Source organism: Passer domesticus, chromosome 8 (assembly GCF_036417665.1).
Source record: "Passer domesticus isolate bPasDom1 chromosome 8, bPasDom1.hap1, whole genome shotgun sequence".
Classification (NCBI taxonomy): domain Eukaryota; kingdom Metazoa; phylum Chordata; class Aves; order Passeriformes; family Passeridae; genus Passer; species Passer domesticus.
Genome location: NC_087481.1, coordinates 27,329,844 through 27,352,567, shown reverse-complemented (window position 1 = coordinate 27,352,567; position 22,724 = coordinate 27,329,844). Strand labels below are relative to the sequence as shown.

Below are 22,724 nucleotides of genomic sequence, written 5' to 3'. Positions count from 1 at the left end.
CCAGGAGTGTGGGCAGTGGGGGAGTCTCCCCTTCTACTCTGCTCTTGTGAGACCCCACCTGGAATCTCTGCACAGTTCTGGTTCTCCCAAAATAAGAAAGACATGGAACTGTTGGAGCAGATCCAGAGGAGGCCATGGAGATGCTGAGGGGAGTGGAGCATCTTCTCCCTGTGGAGCCAGGCTGAGAAAGCTGGGAATGCTCAGCCTGGAGAAGGGAAGGGTGTGTGGAGACCTCACAGCTCCTTCCAGGGCCTGAAGGGACACAGGGAATGGGTTCAGACTGACACGGGAAATTTAGGTGGGATATTTGGAAAGAATTGTTCCCTGGCAGGGTGGGCAGGCCCTGGCACAGGGTGCCCAGAGCAGCTGTGGCTGCCCCTGGATCCCTAGAAGTGCCCAAGGCCAGGCTTGACAGGGCTTGGACTACTCTGGGGTAGTGGAAGGTGTCCCTGCCCATGGTAGGGGTGGGATTAGCTGAGTTTTAAGTTCCCTCCCAACCCAAACCACTCTGGATTGTGCGTTGTGGAACTCCTGGGTACTGAGTGCTTTAGAGACCAGAAATTGAAAGTGATTCCCGAAGTTTATGAGCCCTAGATGCCCTGGAGACTGAGATCCATTGTGGCAGGAGTGTGACCTCCAGACTCAGAAATTGCTGCTTAAGGAGCTGCCAGAAGGAGCTTCCCAGGCTCCATGCCTGATGTGTTTTCCAATCAGGAATGAGGCTCCATAGACCTCCCCTGCAGCTCTGTGAGGTCTGCTGCTCCTGCAGTATCATGTTCTCCAGAAATGAATAACAGGGAAAAGAGTTTCCTTCAGTACAATCTAATTTGATATTTTGAAAGTTCTCCAAAATACATTTCTATCACAAAGGTTGATATTTACTGATTTTTTTCCCTCTCTTTGCACAGATGGTTTGTGACTCTTAATTTAAATACAGAGCATAGTTCTCTTGGCCTCTGGTAGAAGTTCTTGAGTTAAATATATTTGTCAGACAATCACCACAAAAACTGGGAAGTTGATTTTGTATTTAGGCAAAATATATGGTGCACTGTGAAATGGTTTTACTGCATCAGGTGCTCCATGTTCTCACAGGGTATGGAAGTCTCCAGCTGCCTGCCTTAAAAAAAGTTCAAAAGAACCTATCGTTTCAGCATTTATTGCTAATCTTAGACACCAATCACCTGCACTTTAATTGTTGCTGCCTAATTAACCACTTTCTCATTTTCTTTTGTAGCAACAGCAGTTGCTGAGACCTTCTCTTCTCAGACCAGAGGTACAACCTTCATTTCTTAATTGTTCTATAAGTTTTGAAATGGTTTTTACATCATTTTTCTAACAAGAACTTGTCTCTGTCAGGTAATTTTTCCCCCTGGCTCTTAGATAAAAAGCAAAGTTCTGGCATTGTAAGCCCAGTTATGTTATTTTAATTAAATACCTTAAATTTACTGCATCTTGGTACTTCCAAGACCAGGTTGGGTGGGGCTTGGAGCAACCTGGGATAGTGGAAGGTGGGAATGGGCTCTAAGGTCTTTTACAAACCACTCTGGGATCTGTGATTTTCCCCATGAGCATCTTTCAGTGGCTCCCACTGGCTTCATCCTACAGTTTCAGATTTCCCAACAGAATGATTCCATTGCTCTCCAACTGCTGATTTTTTCCTGGTGTCAGTCAGCTGCTGATAGATTACTGCAGCTGAAGCTGAGCTGAGCAGTGAGTGCTGGAAGCTTTAGCACCTTGCTGTGCAGTGCAATTGCAAATCTTTCTATTTCCAATCTTTTAGGCCCAAAATTGTTTCTAGAATAAGAGCAAATGTGAGACGTTGGTATTTTTGTGCTACAGGATGGGGATCATTTCTGCAGTCAGAAGAAGTAATTACATAATAAAGAATAATAAAATCAGTAATTACACTTGGGCCTTTTTAACATTGTTTGCATTCAATCAGTGTTTCTCTTTTCCAGGAGTTGAGTATGGAGTCTGGAATTGATCCAGGGCAGGAATACTATGGCCAGGATTACTACAGTTACGAGCACGGGTATAGTTCCATTTTTCCTCTTTATTTCTGAAAGTGCTGCTTTTCCAGGCCGGTGATGTTTATTATTCCAGCAGTTAATCGTGGGACTTCCCGTCACCTAAGGATTACTTTAATCTTTGTGTCCACAAAGGCGTGAACCAACAACAAAACTCTTTTCAGAGGTTAAGGGGGTGTGTGATAACTCCCTGCTTCTTCAGGGATATCATTATTCCACTTACAGCACACACATCCTGTCCCTTATGCTGGGTTTATACCCTTAGTGTGTGTATTTCTGCTCCTGGAAGATTAATTTCCATCACCTCCTCCCCTCAAGTGTTCAGGGATTAATCCTTTCTTCTCCCAGTTTCCAGCCAGCTGCTGTCCTTTTAAATTTCCCTCAAAAAACCCATCCTGCCTCGTAGCCTTTTAAATTTCCCTCAGAAAACCCCACCCTGCCTGGTGGCCTTTTGAATTTCCCTCAAGAAACTCCATCCTGCTTTGTAGCCTTTTGAATTTTCCTCTAAAAACCCTATCCTGCCTTGTGGCCTTTTAAATTTCCCTCAAGAAGCCCCTTCCTGCCTTGTTCTGATAAAGCCCATGGGACTGCGGGCTTTTCAGGAATTACTGCTGGCATTCTCCAGAACTGATCCCAGGGCAGCTGCTCTTTCATGCCATGATTATTAAGAAAGATCCCCCCAAAAAAATCAGGTGTTTTGGAGGAAGCTTGATGTACTTGGAGAGGTTTTGACTGATCCAGCAGACCCCAAATTCAGGTTACCCTGAGGGGTTTGTGGCTGTTGGAACAGAAGTAACTCTGGGATTTGGTTGCCGCTATGGAAGGAAAGGAGGGAGGAAACCAAGGAAAGCCGTTCGCGTCGCTCTGGATGTGCACAAGTGCAGTGCTGGCTGTGTGGTGAGAGGTGTGAGCACATTTGGGCCCGTCCTGAGGAGCTGTGGTGTCCCTGGCAGGTACGAGCTGCCGCAGTACGGGAGCCGCCGGCGCCTGCTGTCCCCGTCGGGAATGTATGACGAGTACGGCGAGGTCGTGGTGGAGAGCGACGGTGGCTACTACTACAGTCCCCACGGGCCAGCAGCTGAGGAGGTAAGGAACAAACTCTGGAGGCTCATTCTGTCTCTTTAACAACTTGAAGGGCCACCAAACCTCATCAGTTGTGTGCTGGAATTGATTGGAATTAGGTTTTGTATAGATCAGTGTAAAGCAGTGGTGGCCCCGTAAAGTTTGTCAGCATTAAATTCTTTTTGTTTTCTAGGCACAATAAAGAATTGCTGAGTTTCTGTTAGCATCCACATCTGGTTTTAGTTCAAAGAAAAATCCACTTAGACTTACGTAAATCCATTTTATATCATTACCAAATAAAGAAATCTTCCAGTATTTGTAGGGGCCTACAAGGAAGCTGGGGGAGAACTCTTCAGGAGGAACTGGGGTGACAGGAAAAGAAGAATGGCTAAAGACTGAAAAAGGGAACATTTGGCTTGGATATTGGGAAAAAATTGTTCCCTGGGAGGGTGTGCAGGCCCTGGCACAGAGAAGCTGTGGCTGCCCCTGGATCCCTGGCAGTGCCCAAGGCCAGGTTGGACTTTGAGGCTTGGAGCCGCCTGGGACAGTGGAAGGTGTCCCTGCCCATGGCAGGGGTGGCACTGGGGGGGTTCAAGGTCCCTTTCAACTAAAACCAGTCCATGACTCTAAGAGTCCATTAGTAATATTCTTGTTATAAATTATTATTTTCCACTGAGAAGTACCTAAACTCATTTGTCATAGAGTTCACAGTGAAATCTAAAAAAAAATAAATTTAAATCTCAGTGGCAATCAGAAGAAAGTTGATGTAAACATTTCTTTTGAGAAAAAATCCAATTGTCATAAGTGTCAGATCTTAATCCATTATTAAATGAGAAGACAGAGCATTTCAGTGTTTTCCCCATTGCAGAGTAAGGTAGCTGTGCATTTCCAGCCTATTCTAGAACTTCTAAAACTCTAAAATTCCCAAACATTTCCCATAACTTTGTTAAGAAAACTGTTCTAAAACAGGTAAGTTCATTTTGATGCTGGGCAATAAATGTTGCATCTTCTCCCACCCTATTTTAAGGTACAGGTTTTCACAATAACTCTCTTTCAAGTGGTAATCAATTAATTTTCATAATTTGCAGGGCATGAGTCCAGTCAGAGGCCCTCCCAGCAGAGGTATAAGCCAGGCAGCAGGGCCTCAAATGGAAGGGGGACCTGTAGGTGTTGGGATGGACCTCAGTCGTGGTCCTGGAAGAGGATTTAGAAGCAGCCAGGGAAAAAGGAGGCTAAAGGGAGTGATGCATTTAAGTCGCGTGGCAGTCAGTGCCCACAAACCTGTAGGAAGAGCTGAGTCTGCCCATTCCCGGTGGAAGAAAGCAAAGATATTCCCAATGATCCTGCAGAAAGTGAAAGGCAGGAAAGATTCCAGCTATGCCAAGCTGCTGTCAGCTCGCCAAGTGGATGGGGACAAACCCATGATGATCAGGGGAAGCTACTTCCAGAAATCCATGGATGACAGGCCCTCCATGAGAAAACTAAACCACGTGTTGAAGCGCATCAGCGTCTCCAAGAAATTCCAGGAGGGCCTCGGCAAGGATTTGGCACGGGGAGAGGGAGGGTCTGAAAGGGATGAAGCCAAGTCGGGAGTTTCAATCAGTATCACAGCAGAGAGTGAGCAGGAGGACAGCGACCATGAGAAGAGGAGGAAGAAGAGGAGAAGGCGCACCTCGGATGAGTCCTCTGAGAAGAGCAGCAGCTCTGGCTCTGAGTCAGAAGACAAAGACTACTTGAAAATAACCCTGGATCAGGATGAGGCCACAGAAAGCACTGTGGACTCAGATGAGGAAACTGGGGATGTGGGGGATTCCGATGAGGACTCTGAATCCAGTTCCAGCAGTGAGTCGGAGGAGGACTCGTCAGAAGAGGACGATGATGAGGAAGACTCTGAGAGTGATGAGGATGGCAGCCTGTCCAAGAGCTCATCCACACGGAGCTCCTACAGCAGGTCAGGGACCAGTGAGTCCAGCAGCAGGAGAAGCACAGATATGTCCAGTGTGAAAAGCAGGGCAGGCAGTTCCTGTGGCAAACGCTCCAGCCAGAAATCCGTGAGCTCCACTGCCTCAGGTAGCGACAGGGACACGAGCTACAAGAAAACCTCGGGATCCAGCTACAAGAGCAAAACATCTTCTGCCAGTGTGGAGATAGAGGACACCATAGAAGAGGTGTCAGAAGAAGAGGAAGAGGCAGAGGAGACAGCAGATAGCTCAAACAAGGCGGTTTCTAAAACTGCCAATGCAAAAGCTGTGGCTGCTGGAGGGGGCAAGGAAAGACAATCAGCTGCTCCTGGTGAGGACAGTGAGGAGGAAAGTGAAGAAGAGGTTGATCCAGAGGACAGTGAGGACACTGCCAGTAAGAATGAATCTTCTTGCCTAGACAGTGAAATCAGTGCGACTTCCAAGGGTACCACAGGGACAAAAAGCTCAGGTAGTGCCACGTCTGGGAAAACTGCCACGTCCCCCGAGACTGAGACTCAGAGCTCTGACACCAACAGGAAAGGAATGAAAACAAGGAAAAAGGTGTCCCAGGAAAGCAGCCAGTCCCAGTCAGATGAGACCCTGGGTACTGGAGTTACAGAGTCGGAGGCCACGGGTGATTCCACCTCCTTTTAAAGAGGAGTGACAGTAGGTGATGGTTTGCAGTGAGGAGTGGCTTTGTTTGCTGTGCCTTCTGTGTGGTCTTTCCTAAGCAATGCTGACAGGCTGGAGACAGCCAAAAGGAAAGGGCAAAGTGTATTGATCCAGCATTTTACTGTCCTTGGGAGAGAACTGTGGAAAACCAAACTAATTCCAGCCCTGTGGAGATATATATATAGATATATAGATATAGATGATATAGATATAGATATAGATACAGATATAGATATAGATATATGTATATATAAAAATATACATACATATATGTACACACACTATAGATATACTCGGTTATAAATACAGAAAGTTTGTTTTCATGGTGCAATGAAACAGGATTTAGGGAAGAATGGAAATGATGAGGAAGAGGAGGATGTAAAGATTTTAAAGTCATCCATGATTAGCAGGATGTAAAGATTCAAAAATCATCCATGTTTTCATCTTATACATTAATATTGTATTAATACATTTGCTAATCTTCAGGTGAGTTCTCTGCTGTCAAGGTCAGCTCTGTTTGCAGGGAAAACAAGTGGAATTGCAGTGAAACAACATTCCCAAAACTACAGGGGATAACTGGGAGAGCTGGGATTGGGTTGTTTCTGCATCACAGGATTCAGGTTGTAAATACCAGTGATGCACAAGCCAGGAATGCTGAGGCAGGAGGACCAAGTGAGCTGGGTCAAGAAAGGAAATGGATTACATTTCCCACCTTCTGCCTTTCCTGCCTATCACAGTATGGTTATTTTATTTTATTTTATTTTATTTTATTTTATTTTATTTTATTTTATTTTATTTTATTAAGCACCTCTTTGAAGTCGACCCATGGTCACTTACCTGCCCCTTTGTGTCCCCACACAGCACAATGTCATAGCTGCACACAATGTTTTCATGTAAATCCCACTTAAACTAAGCAGGAATAGATCCACTGGAATATATCCATGTGAAGAACATTGTCAGTCTTTGCCAGGAACAATAAAATAGGCATCTAAGTAATTTTTAGCAAGTGCAACTTCTCAAAAGCTGAAAAGTAATCACCTATTTGTACCTTGCATGATTTTCTTTCTAGAAAAACTGGCTTTTCTCATGTTCCTGTGTGTGTTTTGCAGTGGGGGTTAACTGTGATGGCACCTTACTGTTTGAATTATTCATTCAAGAAGGGTAATAGCTCTTTTCAGTGTGCTGCAAGGAGGCATTTATTTTTAAAAGATCAATTATAAATTATAATAACTAGTGGGGGTTGTGTGCTCACCATAGAGCAATCACTGCTACTACAGAGTCACAACAGCATGGAAATTGTTTGCATTAATTCTTTGAAGAAATATTTAAGTTATATAAACCTAAAGCCTGTTTTCTCCACCATCTTCCTGAGCATTTCTAATGATCCCACCTGTCTGGAACAGTCACAAAGTCTTACATGGAGCTGTTCTTTTTGTAACCAGTCAGTTTTGCCAGCACCGTGCCTGAGATTTTCCCTGGTGTATGTCCTGGGATTTTCTCTGCTGGATGTGTGATGCACACAAAGCAGAGCTGGCCAGTGCACGGAATTCACAATGCAAGGGAAGAAAACTTCCAAGGCCTTCCTGGAATTTACACTTTGGAGTAGCTTCTTAAAGGTATCTCTCACACAGCAGCTTCCTCCTCCGGGCGCTCCCGTTTCTGCGCACATCCCAAGGGGAAAGGTGCAAAATTAATAGGAATTTATGAGAGTCATTAATCAATGAACAGAAAGGGCAGGGAGATGAAAAACACTGCTAGGTTGCCCTGACATTTATTTTTGTTGTCCAACAGTGGGCCAAAAAGAAGAGGATCAAGTTGGTGGTGGACCCGGAGTACGAGACCAGCTCCACGGGCGAGGAGAGCGCTGCCGACTCCAGCCAGAGGAACCGGCTGAGCAACCCCGCCTTCCAACCCAACGGCAGCAGCAACATCTACGTGGCCCAGAACGGCTCTGTGGTCCGCACCCGCCGCGCCTGCCTGGGCAATAACTTAAAAGTCACGTCCCCAGTGAGGCTGGGGAAGCAGTTCAAGAAACTGGACAAGCTGGCGGTGACACACGAGGAGAGCGTCCCGCTGAACACGTTGTCCAAGGGACCAACCCCCAGTGACAAAATGAACTCCAGGCCATGCAGCGTCTCCTTTTCCTCTACTATAGGGGCCGAAAGTGTAGTGACAAAGGCTGGGGTGGCCAAACTGAAAAGCACAGATGAGCAGGAATCGGTTGTTGACCACGAGGAAGTCAAGGAGCCCTTGGAGTCACACAGTGAACACACACAGTCTGACGAGGAGGAGCTCTGGATGGGCCCTTGGAACAACCTCCACATACCAATGACAAAACTGTGATTTTAGTTGATTTTTTTTTATTTTGGTTTTTACTTCGGTTTATAATAAACTGCGCTTTTTATTGTCACCCAGGGGCAGACGTACGGAGTTTGTATGGTGCACATCCGTTGTCCATGACAAACGGCACGCTTTAAAATTCCCAGACAAAATTTGCACTCACATTTGGACCGATCCATTGTCCTCCCCAGTTTTGACAGGCTCCCATTTCACTAAACACTACTTGGTTTCAATTAATGAGTTCTTTTTGGATCTGGAGTTCTTGATTAATAAACAGTAAACTACTAATAAATGCACAGCCCCCATTGGTTTAACCCTCCAGACAGTTCTATACCTGCCTGGCTTTGTTTTTCTGTATGGTACTTGTGGCTCTGCTGTCTAGATTTGGGAATTGTCTGTTTATGTTCAAGATTGATATCCAGAGCTCTGCCTTCTGACCTCAGAGTAATAAATTAAAAATAAACCCATCCAAGTCAATGGAGCAAATCCTCGGCTGCTGCTGGAATTTCAGTCCCAGTTCCAAAGTCAGAGCAATTTATGCAAACAGCGCCCAGCTGACAAAGTTATGGAATCAAAGTTCCTGAGATTACAGCACTGCCACTTAGAAAAGTGCAAGAGAAGCTGAAATAAGATAAAAATTGCAAAAGAGGAAGGCAATGTGTACCAATTAATCTTATTCAGAGCTACCTGGCCGTGGTTTGTTCATTTTCTTTTGTAAAATAGCTCATTCCAATTTTCTTCTCCAGTCAATTTTTCATCTTTTCATCTCTTCCCACATTAGTTCTGTTTGCTTCTTTCCATGGTCTTTAGCTCCAGCTTTTGTGCTTTATCAGTAATGTCATCCTATGGCTGTATTCCTCTGGAATAAAGCAGGATGATCCATGAGCCTGTGATAGTGGGAGGCACTAAAGAGGAGTTAATGGGAAGAGGATGGATCCATTCCCAAGCCAGGCTGGCTGGTGGGTTAAGCAGTGCCATCACCATTCCACTTTGATAACTGAACACAAACATGCTGAAAAGACAAATGGATCCCACAGGGAAGAGGAGAAAAAGGGAATATTTTATGAGGTCAACGTGCACAGACAGATCTGGGAAGGGCAAAGGGTCTCAGGACACACACACAGAGTTGTTTCCAAAACTTTTAGTTCCTATTACCTGTGAAATACACAACATAAATTTAGGCACCTAATTACAATTCCTGAATTTTGTCAGAAAAATGGTTTTGAGTGCGAAGTTTTGAGTGTGTTGTCACAGCTTGGGCAGGGAGCTGAGAATTTTCACTATTTGGTGTCACCAACACCCAAAAAAGACAAAGAAAAGTGGTTTTCTCCAGTATGAAGCAGCAAAAGAAAAAAAAAAAAAAAAAACAGAACCACATTTACATGAGAAAACTGTCCTGTTGTGTTATGCAAACTTTTTTGGGGTAAAACCAAACCAATTGTGAGAACAACCTGGATTCCTCTGGAAAGACTGGAAGAGCCAACAGATAAATGTGTGTAATTAGCAAGGAAGAGATTGGCACCACCATTCTCTTCCCTTTCAGCTGCTGAGGCTCACCACCAGCTCTGGGTGAGGATGGATCTGCTCTGGGGGTAAAAGGACTTTGTGCTGCTGTGGCTGTGTTGGGTTTCCCTTTGCCCAGGTTCTCCCCCAGCAGATCCCTGGGAATGTTTGTCTTTGGGAGCTGTCTGAATGTAGTGTCGATGTGACTTCTCTGTCCAATACCTCCTTCTCAAGCTGAGGTTTCTGACCAAATATTTTGAGCAATGGTGCTTGTTTTCAGGCAAGAGAAATGCACTGTAGCCTCTCACATGTGGGGAAAACAATCCCACCAGATGTTTCTTTGCCCTAATTCCTATTTTTTGGCATATTTGCACTTGGGACCGGCGCTAAAACAGCTGTTTGGAGTTAAGCTGGAGGCTGGACATACAGATAAGACTGATGGAAGAAAGGAAAAAAAATCTATTCTTTGAAATAACGAGTAAAATGTTATATTTTAATCCTGTTTAAGACACTGTTATTATTTCACTGCCTCACTTTTATTGCAAGGTCTGTCAGTTCTGTACCTAATATTCATGAGGGTCGTGTGCTTTTTAGATGAATATTTTCTCCCAATTTTCTGAGGGAAAACAGAAGTTGTTTCTTTATTTCTAAAATAACTACAACATCTGTAGCTCTGGGGCTGGACACTGGTGGTCAGTAGTGATGTCCCTGCTTATCCAAGGGAAATTCCATCCCCACTGCTGCTTTGTGCTGTCCAGCTGCTCAGAGCTTCTCCCACAATGCAGAGAGATCAGAATTCCCACTTTTTTTTCCAGCAACGGGGGGCTGTGTTATCTAAAATTAACTCAATTTTAGCTAAATTTTTAAAATTGGGAATACTGTGGGGAAATCTTTCTCAGGTGTACAAGATTTGGGGGTGTGGGGGGTATTTTTTTCCCTTTTATTTTCTGGGGTTGTCATGTTGTCAATTAATACAGAATTCCAAACTTTGCCTTTTGAGGATGCCATGCCATGATAACTCTGGATTTTAGGTTGTGAGCAGGAACCGGCAGCCAGAACCAACAGCAAGAACCTCACAGATTGAGCCAGTCAAAAAAAAAAAAAAAAAAAAGAATCCCTTTTATTCTTTTATTTCCCTTTGGGAAGTAAGGCATTAGCCCAGCTTTGGATACAGGGAGTAGAATTCTAGATCTGTGCCTTGGGATGTAATTTACAGCTGTTTAAGCACTGAAATTTGTTGGGCTGAGGCAAGGCACGGGCAGCTTCCCCTGAGTGGCAGAAGTAGTCGCTGGTGGATCAAGGTGATAATCACCCCTCCTGCCACTGACTTAATTCCTGCACTCCTCCAAGCAGGATTTTGTGGCTTAGCACAGCATCTGGTACAGTTTCAACCAGGGAAGATCCAAATGAGAAATTCTGGGGTTGTGGCAAGGCAGTGTAATTCCCACTGGAAAGGGAAAAGGAAAGTAAGGTGGAAAATGGAACTATTTCTATTTTCTCCCTTGTTTAAGTATTTACTACTTAGGACTATAAAGAAAGGCCCACAGATCTGTCAGGGATCTGTTGGGAAATCAGACATTAATATTAAATGTGTTTGTATTAATGGTGGGGAGTCCCTGGACCCAGGATTTGGAGCGAAGGAAAGGACAGCATGATCATGGTGGGTTACAAGTGTCTGTCTACTGGCAGAAGTGCCCCAGCACAGTCACTCAGCACTCTCCCATCACAGCCTGAATCCTTCCAGAACCTGGAAAACAGTCAGCAAAATGGAAAAGGGATTGGAAAACAAAACAAAACAAGTTTGGTTTTTTTTTAGCAAATGCTGGGAAAACACCCAATGGGAATGGGCTGGTTTGGGCCATGGAAATGCTCCCTGGGAACTGTCACACATTCCAAGGTAATACTGCTTGATATTTACAGGAGTCTCCAGTGCATGACAGCCACGGTGGTGGTTGTCCCCAAGTTCCCTCTGTGTGATGCTCTCAGTGGCTGGGAAGTGGCTTCTCCATTTTCCAGCACTTTATCCCTGATTTTAACCTTTCCTGTTATACCTGGTGTTTACTGGAGTAATTTCCAGCTGGTGAATGGGGGTAAATGGTTCTTACCTTGTTCTCCTGCACACGCTCACCCCTCAAATGCTGCTGCAGAAAAACTTTAAAGCTCTCCTGTAGTGGATACCCCATGTGTTGAGACGTGAATCTAGACTCCATGTTTCAGAAGGTTGGTTTATTATATTATGACATATATTAAAATGATATATTAAAAACTATACTAAAAGAATAAAGAGAAAAGATTCATCAGAAGGCTAGAAAGAATAGAAATAAAATGCAATAACAAAGACTCCTGACTCTCAGAGTCCGATGCAGCTGCATGTGTGATTGGCCATTAATTAGAAACAGCCAACATGCACCAATCACAGCTGCACCTGTTGCATTCCACAGCAGCAGATAGTTATTGTTTGCATTTCCTTCCTGAGGCCCTCAGCTCCTCAGGAGGGAAAAATCCTAGCAAAGGATTTTTCATAAAATTTCATGGTGGCACTCTCCTGAAGGACAGGGCCACCCAGGGGACCTGGACAAGCTCCAGAAGTGGCCCATGGGAATCTCAGGGGGTTTAACAAGGCCAGGTGCTGGTGCTGCCCTTGGGCCAGGGCACCCCCTGGGATTGATCCAGGCTGGGGATGAGCAGCTGGAGAAGCCCTGGAGAAGGCCCTGGGGGTGCTGGGGGTGAGAGCTGGGAGCCAGAACCCCCCCGTGCCCTGGGCTGAGCCCCAGCGTGGGCAGCAGGGCAGGGGGGATTCTGCCCCTGTGCCCCTGTGCCCAGCTGAGACCCCACTGCAGAGCTGCCCCAGCCCTGGGGCCAGCACAGGAGGGACCTGGAGCTGCTGGAGAGAGCCCAGGGAGGCACCAGGATGAGCAGAGGGATGGAGCAGCTCTGCTGGAGGAAAGGCTGGGACAGCTGGGGGTGTTCAGCTGGAGAGGAGAAGCTTTGGGGTGACCACATTGTGGCCTTGCAGGGCCTGAAGGTGCTGCAGGAAAGATGGAGAGAGACTATGGACAAGGGATGGAGTGACAAGGGGAATGGCTTCCCACTGCTAGAGGGCAGGGATGGATGGGATACTGGGAAGGAATTGTTCCCTGGCAGGGTGGGCAGGCCCTGGCACAGGTGCCCAGAGCAGCTGTGGCTGCCCCTGGATCCTGGAAATGTCCAAGGCTAGGTTGGACCAGCCTGGGATAGTGGAAGGTGTCCCTGCCCATGGCAGGGATGAGGTGAGATGAACTTTAGATCCCTTCCAAGGGAAGCCATTCCATGGTTCCATGTTGCTGAGTTGCCATTGTTCGTAGTCTGAGGAAGATGTGCATTTATTACAAAGCACTGTTAAACCTCCAGCTTTGATAAGCCCAAAGAGCAGTGCAGTTTATCAGGTGAATTTTGGAGGCAGCTGGCTCTCAGAAGCCCATTAGATGAGAACTGAGGAGTTTTGCCTTTTTTCCTTGTTTCTGGAAGAAGGGAGTGTCAGTGATTTTCCTGTCTATACTGAGCCCAGCTGATCCCAGGATAAACTGGAGCTGGATGAAAGCTGTAGCAACAACAGGAGCAGAATCAGGTAATTCTCTCATAGCCGAGAAAACCAAGGTTTCTGAGGTGACACCAGCCAGGACAGCTGGAATGTTGTTTCTCTTTCTGGCAAGGATGATTGCTCCGTACAGGATAAAATTGTATTCATCCTCTCAGGAGTCACCCAGCAGGAGCAACAACCCTGCAAAAAGTGATTCCAGCCTGGCCTTGGGCACTGCCAGGGATCCAGGGGCAGCCACAGCTGCTCTGGGCACCCTGTGCCAGGGCCTGCCCACCCTCCCGGGGAACAATTCCTTCCCAGTATCCCATCCATCCCTGCCCTCTGGCAGTGGGATTCCTGTGGAGTTGCTGTGCTTTGCACAGACCTGTGGGGTTTAGGCAATATTTGGCTTCCATGAGGTCCTGGAAGTTTTGCTTGGAGGAGAAAACAGCAAAGAAGTTTGTGTTGGATTCCCAAATGGATTTGGGGAAGGGAAGTGTCTCTGCAGTGGCTCTTCTGCAGCTCTTCTAAGAGAATGGACAAAATCTTGAGTCAAACTGTTGAAAGCCTTTCTCTTCACCTTCAAAGTTCTGTTGAGCTACTTAGAGAATAGGAAACATCATCTTTTTAGGGCAGTAAAGCCAAAATTAACCTTTTTTTTTAATGCTTGCCACTCCAGATCATGTTTTCTGCTCCCAGAAGATTGTGGGCATGGTACCTAACTAACTGGAATGTGAGAGCCGGCCTGGGGCTGTTCTCAGGGCAGGTGTTCCTGGGAATGCTACAGAAATCCAGGCAGAGATTCTGGGGCAGATTTTTGAGGTTCCAGGGATGGGATGCTTCTAGAGAATGATGCAGAACTGAATGTTGTAGTGCTGGAGGGAGGTTTAGATTTGTTTCAAGAGTTTAGAGAGAATGACAACACCAGAGTTTAGAGAAACTCTGCTTTGTCATGGTTATTTTTAGTATCTCAGGAAGAATTTATTTCCTCAATAAAGGTCACCAGAGAAATCGTATTAAGGCCATTATTTAATCTGATGAATTTTGCACAGGTAGAAAGATGATTATTTTTTAATGTGTTACATTTCAGACATCAGACCTAGACAGCGTCGCTCTCCCAGCATTCACAAAGAGCTACTTGATTCCAAGTTGTTATCTCAGAAATGCGGGTGAGAGGCTCTTTTAATGAAAAAGGAAAGTGCAGGTTTTAAATATATCAAATATTTGAGCAGCCTTTGCTCAGATTTAGCATTACACAGAGCTAGTCCTAGGGAGAGGGGGGTGGGAAACAAATTGCTCATTGCTGATTAATCACCATGGTTTAAATGAGGAACATGAAGGATAAACTTAAAACTTTACCCCATCACCAAGCCAGGAATAATAAATTTATGTCTCTCCCAGCAGTTTAATTTACTGCTGCACACTTTTGCCTTGCAGGCTGGAAATGCATAAACACCTGGGGGCTGAGGGTGGGAATTCTGAGGAGACATCAAGGCACAGACCTTGAACATGGATGGGGGCGTGGGAGGAATTATTAAGGCCAGGAGAAGCACAGGGAGGGGAGTGGTGATCTCAAGGCTCTCATTCTTGGCTCCACCGCTGCCTCCTCCTTCCTTTCCTTCCAAAAGGTGAGGGAGGGAGGGCAGGAGAGGCAGGACTGTGCCCAGGGATGGAGACACACACAGGTGCCATGCTGGGCATTGTGCTGCCCAGGCTAATTAAGCTGCCAGGATGACAAATTGCAGCCTAGGCTCATGGAATAGCCCTGTCCTGGTGTGTCTGGAGGGGATTTGCTCCTTTCCTGCCCTTACAGAGACATCCACCATCGTGGTTCTCCTGCTGGGAACGCGCAGACAAACACACCTTCCTGGGAAATGAAAGATGGGGATCCTGGTGAAAAATGGGATCTGTCCCCAAGGGGGCAGGAGGAAGGAGCAGCCCATAGGCAGGAGGCGCAGCTTCCACCAAATCCCGAGCACCATTCCCAGGGGAAGGCATTCCCTTCAGGAGGGGAAGACAGCTGAAGGGCTCCCTGTGCCAAATGTGTTTGGGGTAGCAGGGGGCAAAGTGCTCCATAAACTGGGAGGTCACAGTGATTTGAGCAGCTGCTCTGCTGCTGACACAGCTTCCCAGCCTTCCCAATAACCTGGGAGTCCTCAAATTAACACGGGATTGTTAAAGGAAGAGTATAAAAGGAACAAAAACAACAGCAAAGCTGTTGGGTTTTAGGCAGTGAAATCACCCCACCTGCTGCTGCTGCAGAATGTGTCACCTTGATTCCTGTGCTTCCTTCCCAGAATAGTTTGCCTTTTAGGGATTTAGAAAGAAATTCTTTACTCCTGGATTGTGACATACATTCATCTGAGTGCTGCTGGTTCTGCCTCCAAGGAAGATAACACGGGATCACGGAACAGTTTGGGTTGGAAGGGAGGAATATTTTTGTCCCTAGGAAAGGGGAAAAAAAAAAAAAAAGTTAGCAGGGAAAGTGGGTGGGATGGTACGAAAAGTTGGGAAGGATGGGAATCAAGGGTTCCCAACATCCTGGTAAACTCTACCCCCCTCCCAAAGGAATCATTACATCCCGAGGGATCTGCAGGGAAACCTGGCCAAGGCTCAGCAGGAAAGTTGTGCTTGGGCACTCAGCTGAGCCAGCTGCAGGTGGCAGGCTTGGCCTCAGCTGCTACAGCACAAATCCAGCCCAGGATAAACATATCCAATACCAGTTTATGGAATTCTGGGAGGTGAATAGATTTTAATTGGCCAATTCACACCATTTTTCTTTGTGCTAAAGTAGGAAGTTTCCTCAGGAAGGATTCGAGACCGAGCTATCACTTCAGAGCCACCTGTAACATTCATGAGTAGCAAGACAGCCCAAATATCAAGACCCTGCCCTTTTTTTTTGACAAATTCTTACAAATAATCAGCAACAGAAGGTCAGGAATTTGGAAAAGCTGGCCCCACCCAGCCATGGCAGCTGCACCTTTGCACTTGCCTGTGCTCATATGACTTATTAGATTTTATTGCCCCAAAACTGTAAAAATAGAGCATATTTAGAAGTGTCCAAGGCCAGGTTGGATGGGGCTTGGAGCAACCTGGGATAATGAAAGATGTCCCTGCCCATGGCAGGGGTGGAATGAGATGGACTTTGAGGTCTCTTCCAACCTGAACCATCCTGGGATTCTGGAATTCCAGACCTCCCCTGGCACATCTGCATGCTATTATAAACAGCAATAATGTGAATTTAGCTGGTGTTTAATCCATCTCCATCTTCCTATAAAAGGTTTGGTTTTTTACAGAAATTATAAATAAAAGGTCAAGTCAGGTAGGAGGTCTTAGAGGGATTTTATTTACAGCTGAGTACAGCTCTGTGGCAGAACTGAAGAGGAAACTACAACCCCAAACTGAAAACGGTTATCTTTCCTACTCTACATTATTATAAATGCTGCAGAATTCTCTTTTGGAAAAGGTTTAGGAAAGAAGGGTTTGTTTCACAGTCTTGGTTAATAACATGTTTCCAGACTCTTCCTGGCTGAATCCAGAGAAAGGAGTGTTCATGTAGATCTTACAGGATCACTAAAATCCCCAAAACCAACAAAGCAAAATGATTTCTTCATAGGCCCTGAGTTGGAAGGAACCCACAAGTATCACTCAAACACCCCCAAAAAACTCAGAGTAGCATTTCTCATTAATTTTAAATCCCAAAGGCAGCCCGAGAAAACCCAGCAATTCAGAAATTCAAGTTATTTTTGTGAGTGCTTTATTTCCAGGTTGGACTGGGCTTGTTGTGCTTGGCAGAGAGCCTTGTGATCCATAGCCATGGATCCTGTGGGAAGCACTCCTGCCCTGCCCTGCAGCACCACAACCCTACTGTGCTTCCAGCACCAGCCCTTCCCAGGTGCCTGGTCAAAATTAGCCCATCAGTAATTAGTTCTTCAGCAGGTGTGAGATACTAATTAACTCCCCTAAGACTTGAGGCTCTCTTTTTTTAAAATAATGTTCTCTGTACACTCCTGCTTTCAAATTTATTTCCTATGGAAATAACACTGAGGTGGGTGCAGTGTCCATCTACCAATCAGGATAATTCAGAATAATTTCTGAACCAAATGGGCAATTTCACCCAGATTTGGAGGATAATTTGCAGTCTACAAATTAATTAATTTTCCACAAACTTCAGGAAAATTGACAGCTGGATAGAAGGAAGTGGGAACCAAAGAGATGTTTCTGTGGCCTCTGTGGAAGAGGAGAATGCTTGTGGCCAACTGGAGGGACAAAAGCTGAAGATGGGCATCCAGGCTATTCCGTGATTCCTGGAGTGTCCTAGGGATGCCTGATGTCGCTGAGGAGTGGGTGGCAGCGGGTTAGATGAGGGAAATCTCATCCAGGGGATCCTGAGGGACAGCAGAGTGCCCTGGGCCCAGCTGGTGACACCAGCTGCCCACTCAGCTCCCTCAGCCTCAGCCACCCTGGGATTCTGTAAATTCCAAACACTTCCTTTGCTCCCTGCTCAAATTCCTTTCTTCTCCTGCTGTCACACACAGCTGGGACCTCAAAAAGGATTACTAAAGGGGGTGAGAATCAGTCTCTATTGTCTGATATGTACATCTGCCACGAGAAGTGATGTGCCTATCACTGTTGCACATTTCCTGGCAGAACAATTCAAGCACTGGCCTCCATCAGAAAAAAACAAAACCCTTTGACTTTTGGGTTTAGATAACATTTTGAAGATATAAAAGGAATTTAATGTGTCAAGTAGGAACAATTATTTGCTCACTTTTAATGAGAATTATGGCAGCAGTGCAATACAAATTTTCTCCCCCTATTGCAGGGCTTTCTAAAAGGAAGCCCTAATTAGAATGATAATGTCTCCTCTTTGAAGAAGCCTTTAAAGAAACTGCGAGGTCACCTCCACTTTTGTGGGAATTGGCAGCTCATTCTCAGTTCCATTTTAGTCGTGACTCTCACTACAAACCCACAGCCTCCCACTAAAATAAGTAGCACAATAGCTGAGTTTCAATTAGAGATACTCAGGTTTTCTTCTGCATTTTAGCAACGACAGGCACTGTACAGGGAATTCAGGGTGATAGTTACTTGGCTATTATATTAACTCCGTAGAAATTGAGAGTTATTGTGCTTTTTGTATTCACTACCTACCAGTGAAAGGGAACAAGGCTTGTATTTTAAATCTTGATTTTGTGGGTCACATCTGAGAACTCCAAATGATTTCAGTGTGTGCTGTGGTTGGGGGTAGAGAGTGATATTTGTATGGAGATTTGAAGGCAGGCAGGTGATAGTAGAAAGTAAAGAAACCCAAAATAAAATATGGCCATGTTAATAAAAACCCCAAATTGTGCTTTTGTTCTCCTTATGACAGTATGCCTCCCAGACAAAACGTGCCACTAGAATCAAATGTGGCTGGATTGACAGGGCCAAGTGCCTCCTGCAAACTGACATCAGCAACCTGGCCTGCTGACTTTTCTTTCTCTGGGGAAAGGCCATCGTTCATATCCAGGGCCCGGTGGCCCGGAGTGGCCGGCTGCCTGCCGAAATTCCGAACGGATCAGGATGCCTCCCAAATACAAGGTGTCCCCACAGGCAACTGTGGCTGGATTGACAGTGCCAAGTGCCTCCTGCAAACTGACATCAGGAACCAGAGCTGGTGACTTTTGTTTCCCAGGGAAAAGGGCCAGAGATTGTATTCAGGGGACAGTGGCCATGAGTGGCTGGCTGTCTGCTGAAATTCCGAACATCAAAGGATGCCTCCCAGACCCAAAATGCAACCACAGACAACTCTGTCTGGACTGAGAGTGCCAAGTGCATCCTGCAGACTGACGTAAGGAACCTGATCTGGTGAGAGTTGTTTCCCAGGGAAAAGACCCGGAGTTAATATTCAGAGGCCACTGGCCGTGAGTGGATGACTCCCTGCAGAACGTCTGGAGCCCTGGCCTTTGTGCTTTTCAAAACCCTAACCCTAACCCTAGGCAGGAAATCAGCCTAGGGCTAGGGCTGCTTCCAGGGAAAAAGCTGTGAAGGAAGGCATCTTGTGGCACTTTTGTGTTCCCCTTGGGATGCCCTTTGCAGCTGCAGTGTGCCTGGAGCTCTGACCTCTGTGCTTTGCAAAACCCTAACCCGAGGCACAACCCTTAGCCTAAACCCTATACCTCACCTGCACCCTAACCCACACCCTGACCCTAACTCCTACCCATGACCGAAGCCTAACTCTAACCCTAGCTCTCTAACCCCCTAATTCTAACTCTAACCCTTAACCCAACCCTAACCCTAAACCTTAACCCTAACCTAACCCTAGCCCTAGGCCCTATCCCTAATCCTAAACCCTAAGCCCAAACCTTAACCCCTAGCCCTATCCCAACACCGGCCCTTTTCCCTGGCATACAAAACTCACCAGCCTAGGTTCCTGATATCAGTTTACATGTGCGTTCGTGGTGGGGTGTTCACTTTTACTGTGCAAAGCTGCCAGTGTCTTGCCCTAGTCACAATGACTCCACTGGGACTGCAACTCACAGCCTTTAGACCATCAATGTCTTTCCCAATCCACTCTGTCACCACTGGCCCTTTTTAAATGCATTCCTCTGCAGTCCTAAAACGCTGCACTTTCGTCGAGCATCCCCTCTCTTTCTGACCCTGACAATATTCCAAAAACCCCTGAAGTAGCCTTTAAAAAAATTCCTTAGATTACAATTTAGAGCCAAAAAAAGTCCTAAGGAACCTTCAAAAATTTCTTATATATCCTTAAAAGTTGTAGAAATATCCTGACATAAACCTGCTCAGCCTCCAAGCCCCACCTCTTGCTCTTCCTGTTGTTCCTCCCTCAGCTCCCAGCCTCTGTCATCCTCAAGCCCCCACAGTGCCCTTCAAGAGGCCCCTCAGCTTCTGTTATGGTTTGAAAGGACCCTAAAACCCCTACAAATTCCCTAAAAACACCCTAGTTTTCAAAGTGCCATAAAAACCCCAAAACAGCCTCAGAATACCCATAAATTACACTAAATACCCTACTTTTAAAAAACTCCTCAAACACCCCTAAAAATCCCCAAAGAACCTTTTAAAAATCCCTAAATAGTCCTAAAAGAGCTCTAAAGATACCCCAAAAGTCCTTAAAATGCCCTGCTAAGATCTCAAAAAAGAAACCCTAAAAAAATTCCCTAAAATAGCCCTTAAAAACTTCATAGAATACTCTTAAAAGCCAAAAATGTGTTAAGAGACCTTCTAGAATCTCCTACATATACTTAAAAGTTGTGGAAAAATCTTGGAGGCTGAGCAGGTTTTGCCTCAAGCCCCACCTGTTGGTCTTGAACCCTCAGATGTCTTCCCTACCTTTTTGCAATGGGTCTTCTTTTCCTCTGAGGGTTCTGTGCTTGTCCTGCTGTGAGGCTTGATGTCTTGTCCCAGCAGGAGGTTCAGGTCTGCTCTCGCTCTTAGGGTTGCTGTGTTGTGCTGCTGCTGGGGGAAAAGGCTGTTTTAGGGGGGCTGGTTAGGGTGAGGCCAGGGCTGGGCTGAGGGTGCAGCACCTGTGCCCAACCCCACCTGGTACCCTGTGTCCTTTGTACCCCGAACCCTCAGTGTCAGCTCTCCACCTGTCAAGGCCCCCACTCTTTGCCCCTCAGCCTGCAATGTCTGTGTGTCACCCCAAGCCCCTGACATTGTCCCTTGGCCCCCTAACCTTCACCGTGCACTCTCCACCCGGGTAGAGCTGGTTTTTAGGGTGAGGTTAGGGCTGGTGTGAGGGCTGGTTCACCTGTCACCCTCAGGCACCCCCCACTTTGCCCCTCAAGTCACCCCCTGCCCCTCAGCCTCTTGGTGTCACCCCCGAGTTCCCCAGTGCAGCCTCTCAGGGTCTCTGTGCCACCCTGGAGCCCCCCTTTGCTCCTAAAGGGCCCTTGTGCCTCTCAGCTGCCCCCATGCTCTGTGCCACCCTCCAGCCCTCAGCCCGCAGCCCCTGGTGACACCCCGCAGCCCGCAGACATTGTCCCTGCCTGTTTTATTTGGGTGCTGACCTGCGGCCAGGGCTGCACTGTCCCCGTGTTCGGGCTCCCACGAGCTGCTGCAGAGCCACAGGCCAGCCATGCCTCGAGGAGTGAGGGGCAGGGCTGGGGAGGGGAGGTGAGAAGGGAGGAGTAAGGGGCAGGGCAGGGCCGGGGAGAAAGGAAGAGAGAGGAAATGAAACAGAGCCGGGAGGGAAGTTCCAGTAGGGGTAGAGGGAGAAGAAGGGGACACGGCAGAAGAAAGCTGAGGGGAGGAGGGGGCACCCCAAACCTCCTGCAAAAGCACTGCAGAAAAAAAACCTCTAGTAGGCCTTGGAGTGCAAAGCACCCCCTACAAAGTGAAACCAGGACCTTGGGCTGGAGAATTTTTTTTCCAAAGGAAAATGGCTGGTGTTTGTGTGGAGGGGCCTGTACCCCAGGCTGGATGGCTGCCTGCTGAAATTCCAAAAGTTGTGGGATGCGTCCCAGAGGCAAGGTGTGAGCTGTGGATAGATAGAATGTAGGCGAAGAGAGGCAGTGGTGAAGGTAATCTCACCCCTAAGGAGTTACAGCTGTGCTAATTATAAAGCATTAAGAACAAGCCTGCCCTTAATAAGCCACAGCTAGATCCAATTAGAAGGAGTATTGTAAAAGAACAGGCTGGCTCATTGACAAGTGAGGTGGAGTTTGTTGACTGTACAGAGAAAAAGAAGGAGTTAGTACTGTCAGGAGCTGCCCAAGGGAACTCACTAAGAAGGTATGAAACACTTGCATTAAAATGACAGCTGCAAACGTGAGCACTTGTGGCTGGTTTGACAGTACCAAGTGCCTCCTGCAAACTGACATCAGGAACCTGGCCTGCTGACTTTTCTTTCTCTGGGGAAAGGCCATCTTTCGTGTCCAGGGCCCGGTGGCCAGCAGTGGCCGGCTGCCTGCTGTGGCCATGATATCTTATGAAAAATCCTCTGCTAGGATTTTTCCTGTCCTGCGGAGCTGAGAGCCTCAGGAAAGAAATGTAAACAATAACTCTCTGCTGCTGTGGAATGCAACAGCTGCATCTTCCATTGGTCCATGTGGATTGTTTTCAATTAGCGACCAATCACAGCCACCTGTGCCAAGGCTGTGAGCGGTCACAGGATTTTGTTATGCATTCTATTCTATTCCATTCTATTCTTGCCCTTTGTAGCCTTCTGATCCTTCTTGTCACTCTGTTCTTTTAGTATAGTTTTAATGTAGTATTTTAGTATATTATATAAAATAATAAATCAGCCTTCTGAGGAAAATGGAGTCAAGCCTCGTGTCCTTACACATGGGAGGATCACCACAAGAACGGAGAGCAGGAGATGAATGAAAGGCAGGAGGGGTGTGTTGTATGGAGTTCCCATGGGCTTTATTTCAACCACACACTGAAGGGCTCCAGGGACAATTTTAATTGAATTCATTATCAAACAAATCAGAGCAACGCAATGAGAAGTACGCCAAAATCTAAAGAAGCAGCTTCCCCACACTGTCCTCCCTTCCTCGGCTAAACTTTGTCACCAATTCCCTCCCTCCAGAAGGAGCTGACTGACAAAACTTTGGGAGGGGCTGAGGGTATAAAAGGCAGAGCATCCGTTTTGTAAAC

General features: G+C 46.5%; 1 protein-coding gene and 1 long non-coding RNA gene across 2 annotated transcripts in view; one reads left to right on the top strand and one right to left on the bottom strand.

Moving 5' to 3' along the window:
* PCDH15 (protocadherin related 15) overlaps nucleotides 1-10,062 on the top strand; it is a 651,760-nt gene extending 641,698 nt beyond the window's left edge. Inside the window, exons 42-46 of the mRNA XM_064429942.1 lie at nucleotides 1,235-1,273; nucleotides 1,959-2,032; nucleotides 2,981-3,113; nucleotides 4,178-5,611; nucleotides 7,514-10,062. Coding sequence (XP_064286012.1) covers nucleotides 1,235-1,273; nucleotides 1,959-2,032; nucleotides 2,981-3,113; nucleotides 4,178-5,611; nucleotides 7,514-8,065 — 2,232 coding nt within the window. The 3' untranslated portion in view covers nucleotides 8,066-10,062. The remainder of the gene's footprint in view (nucleotides 1-1,234; nucleotides 1,274-1,958; nucleotides 2,033-2,980; nucleotides 3,114-4,177; nucleotides 5,612-7,513) is intronic.
* A 3,414-nt stretch (nucleotides 10,063-13,476) lies between these two features.
* Nucleotides 13,477-21,241, bottom strand: LOC135305846 (uncharacterized). The gene is made up of 3 exons (XR_010366823.1): nucleotides 21,134-21,241; nucleotides 20,454-20,576; nucleotides 13,477-15,569 (listed from the first exon to the last, which is right to left on the bottom strand). It is a non-coding gene; the product is annotated as an uncharacterized LOC135305846 (long non-coding RNA).
* Between the last annotated feature and the right edge of the window lie 1,483 nt (nucleotides 21,242-22,724).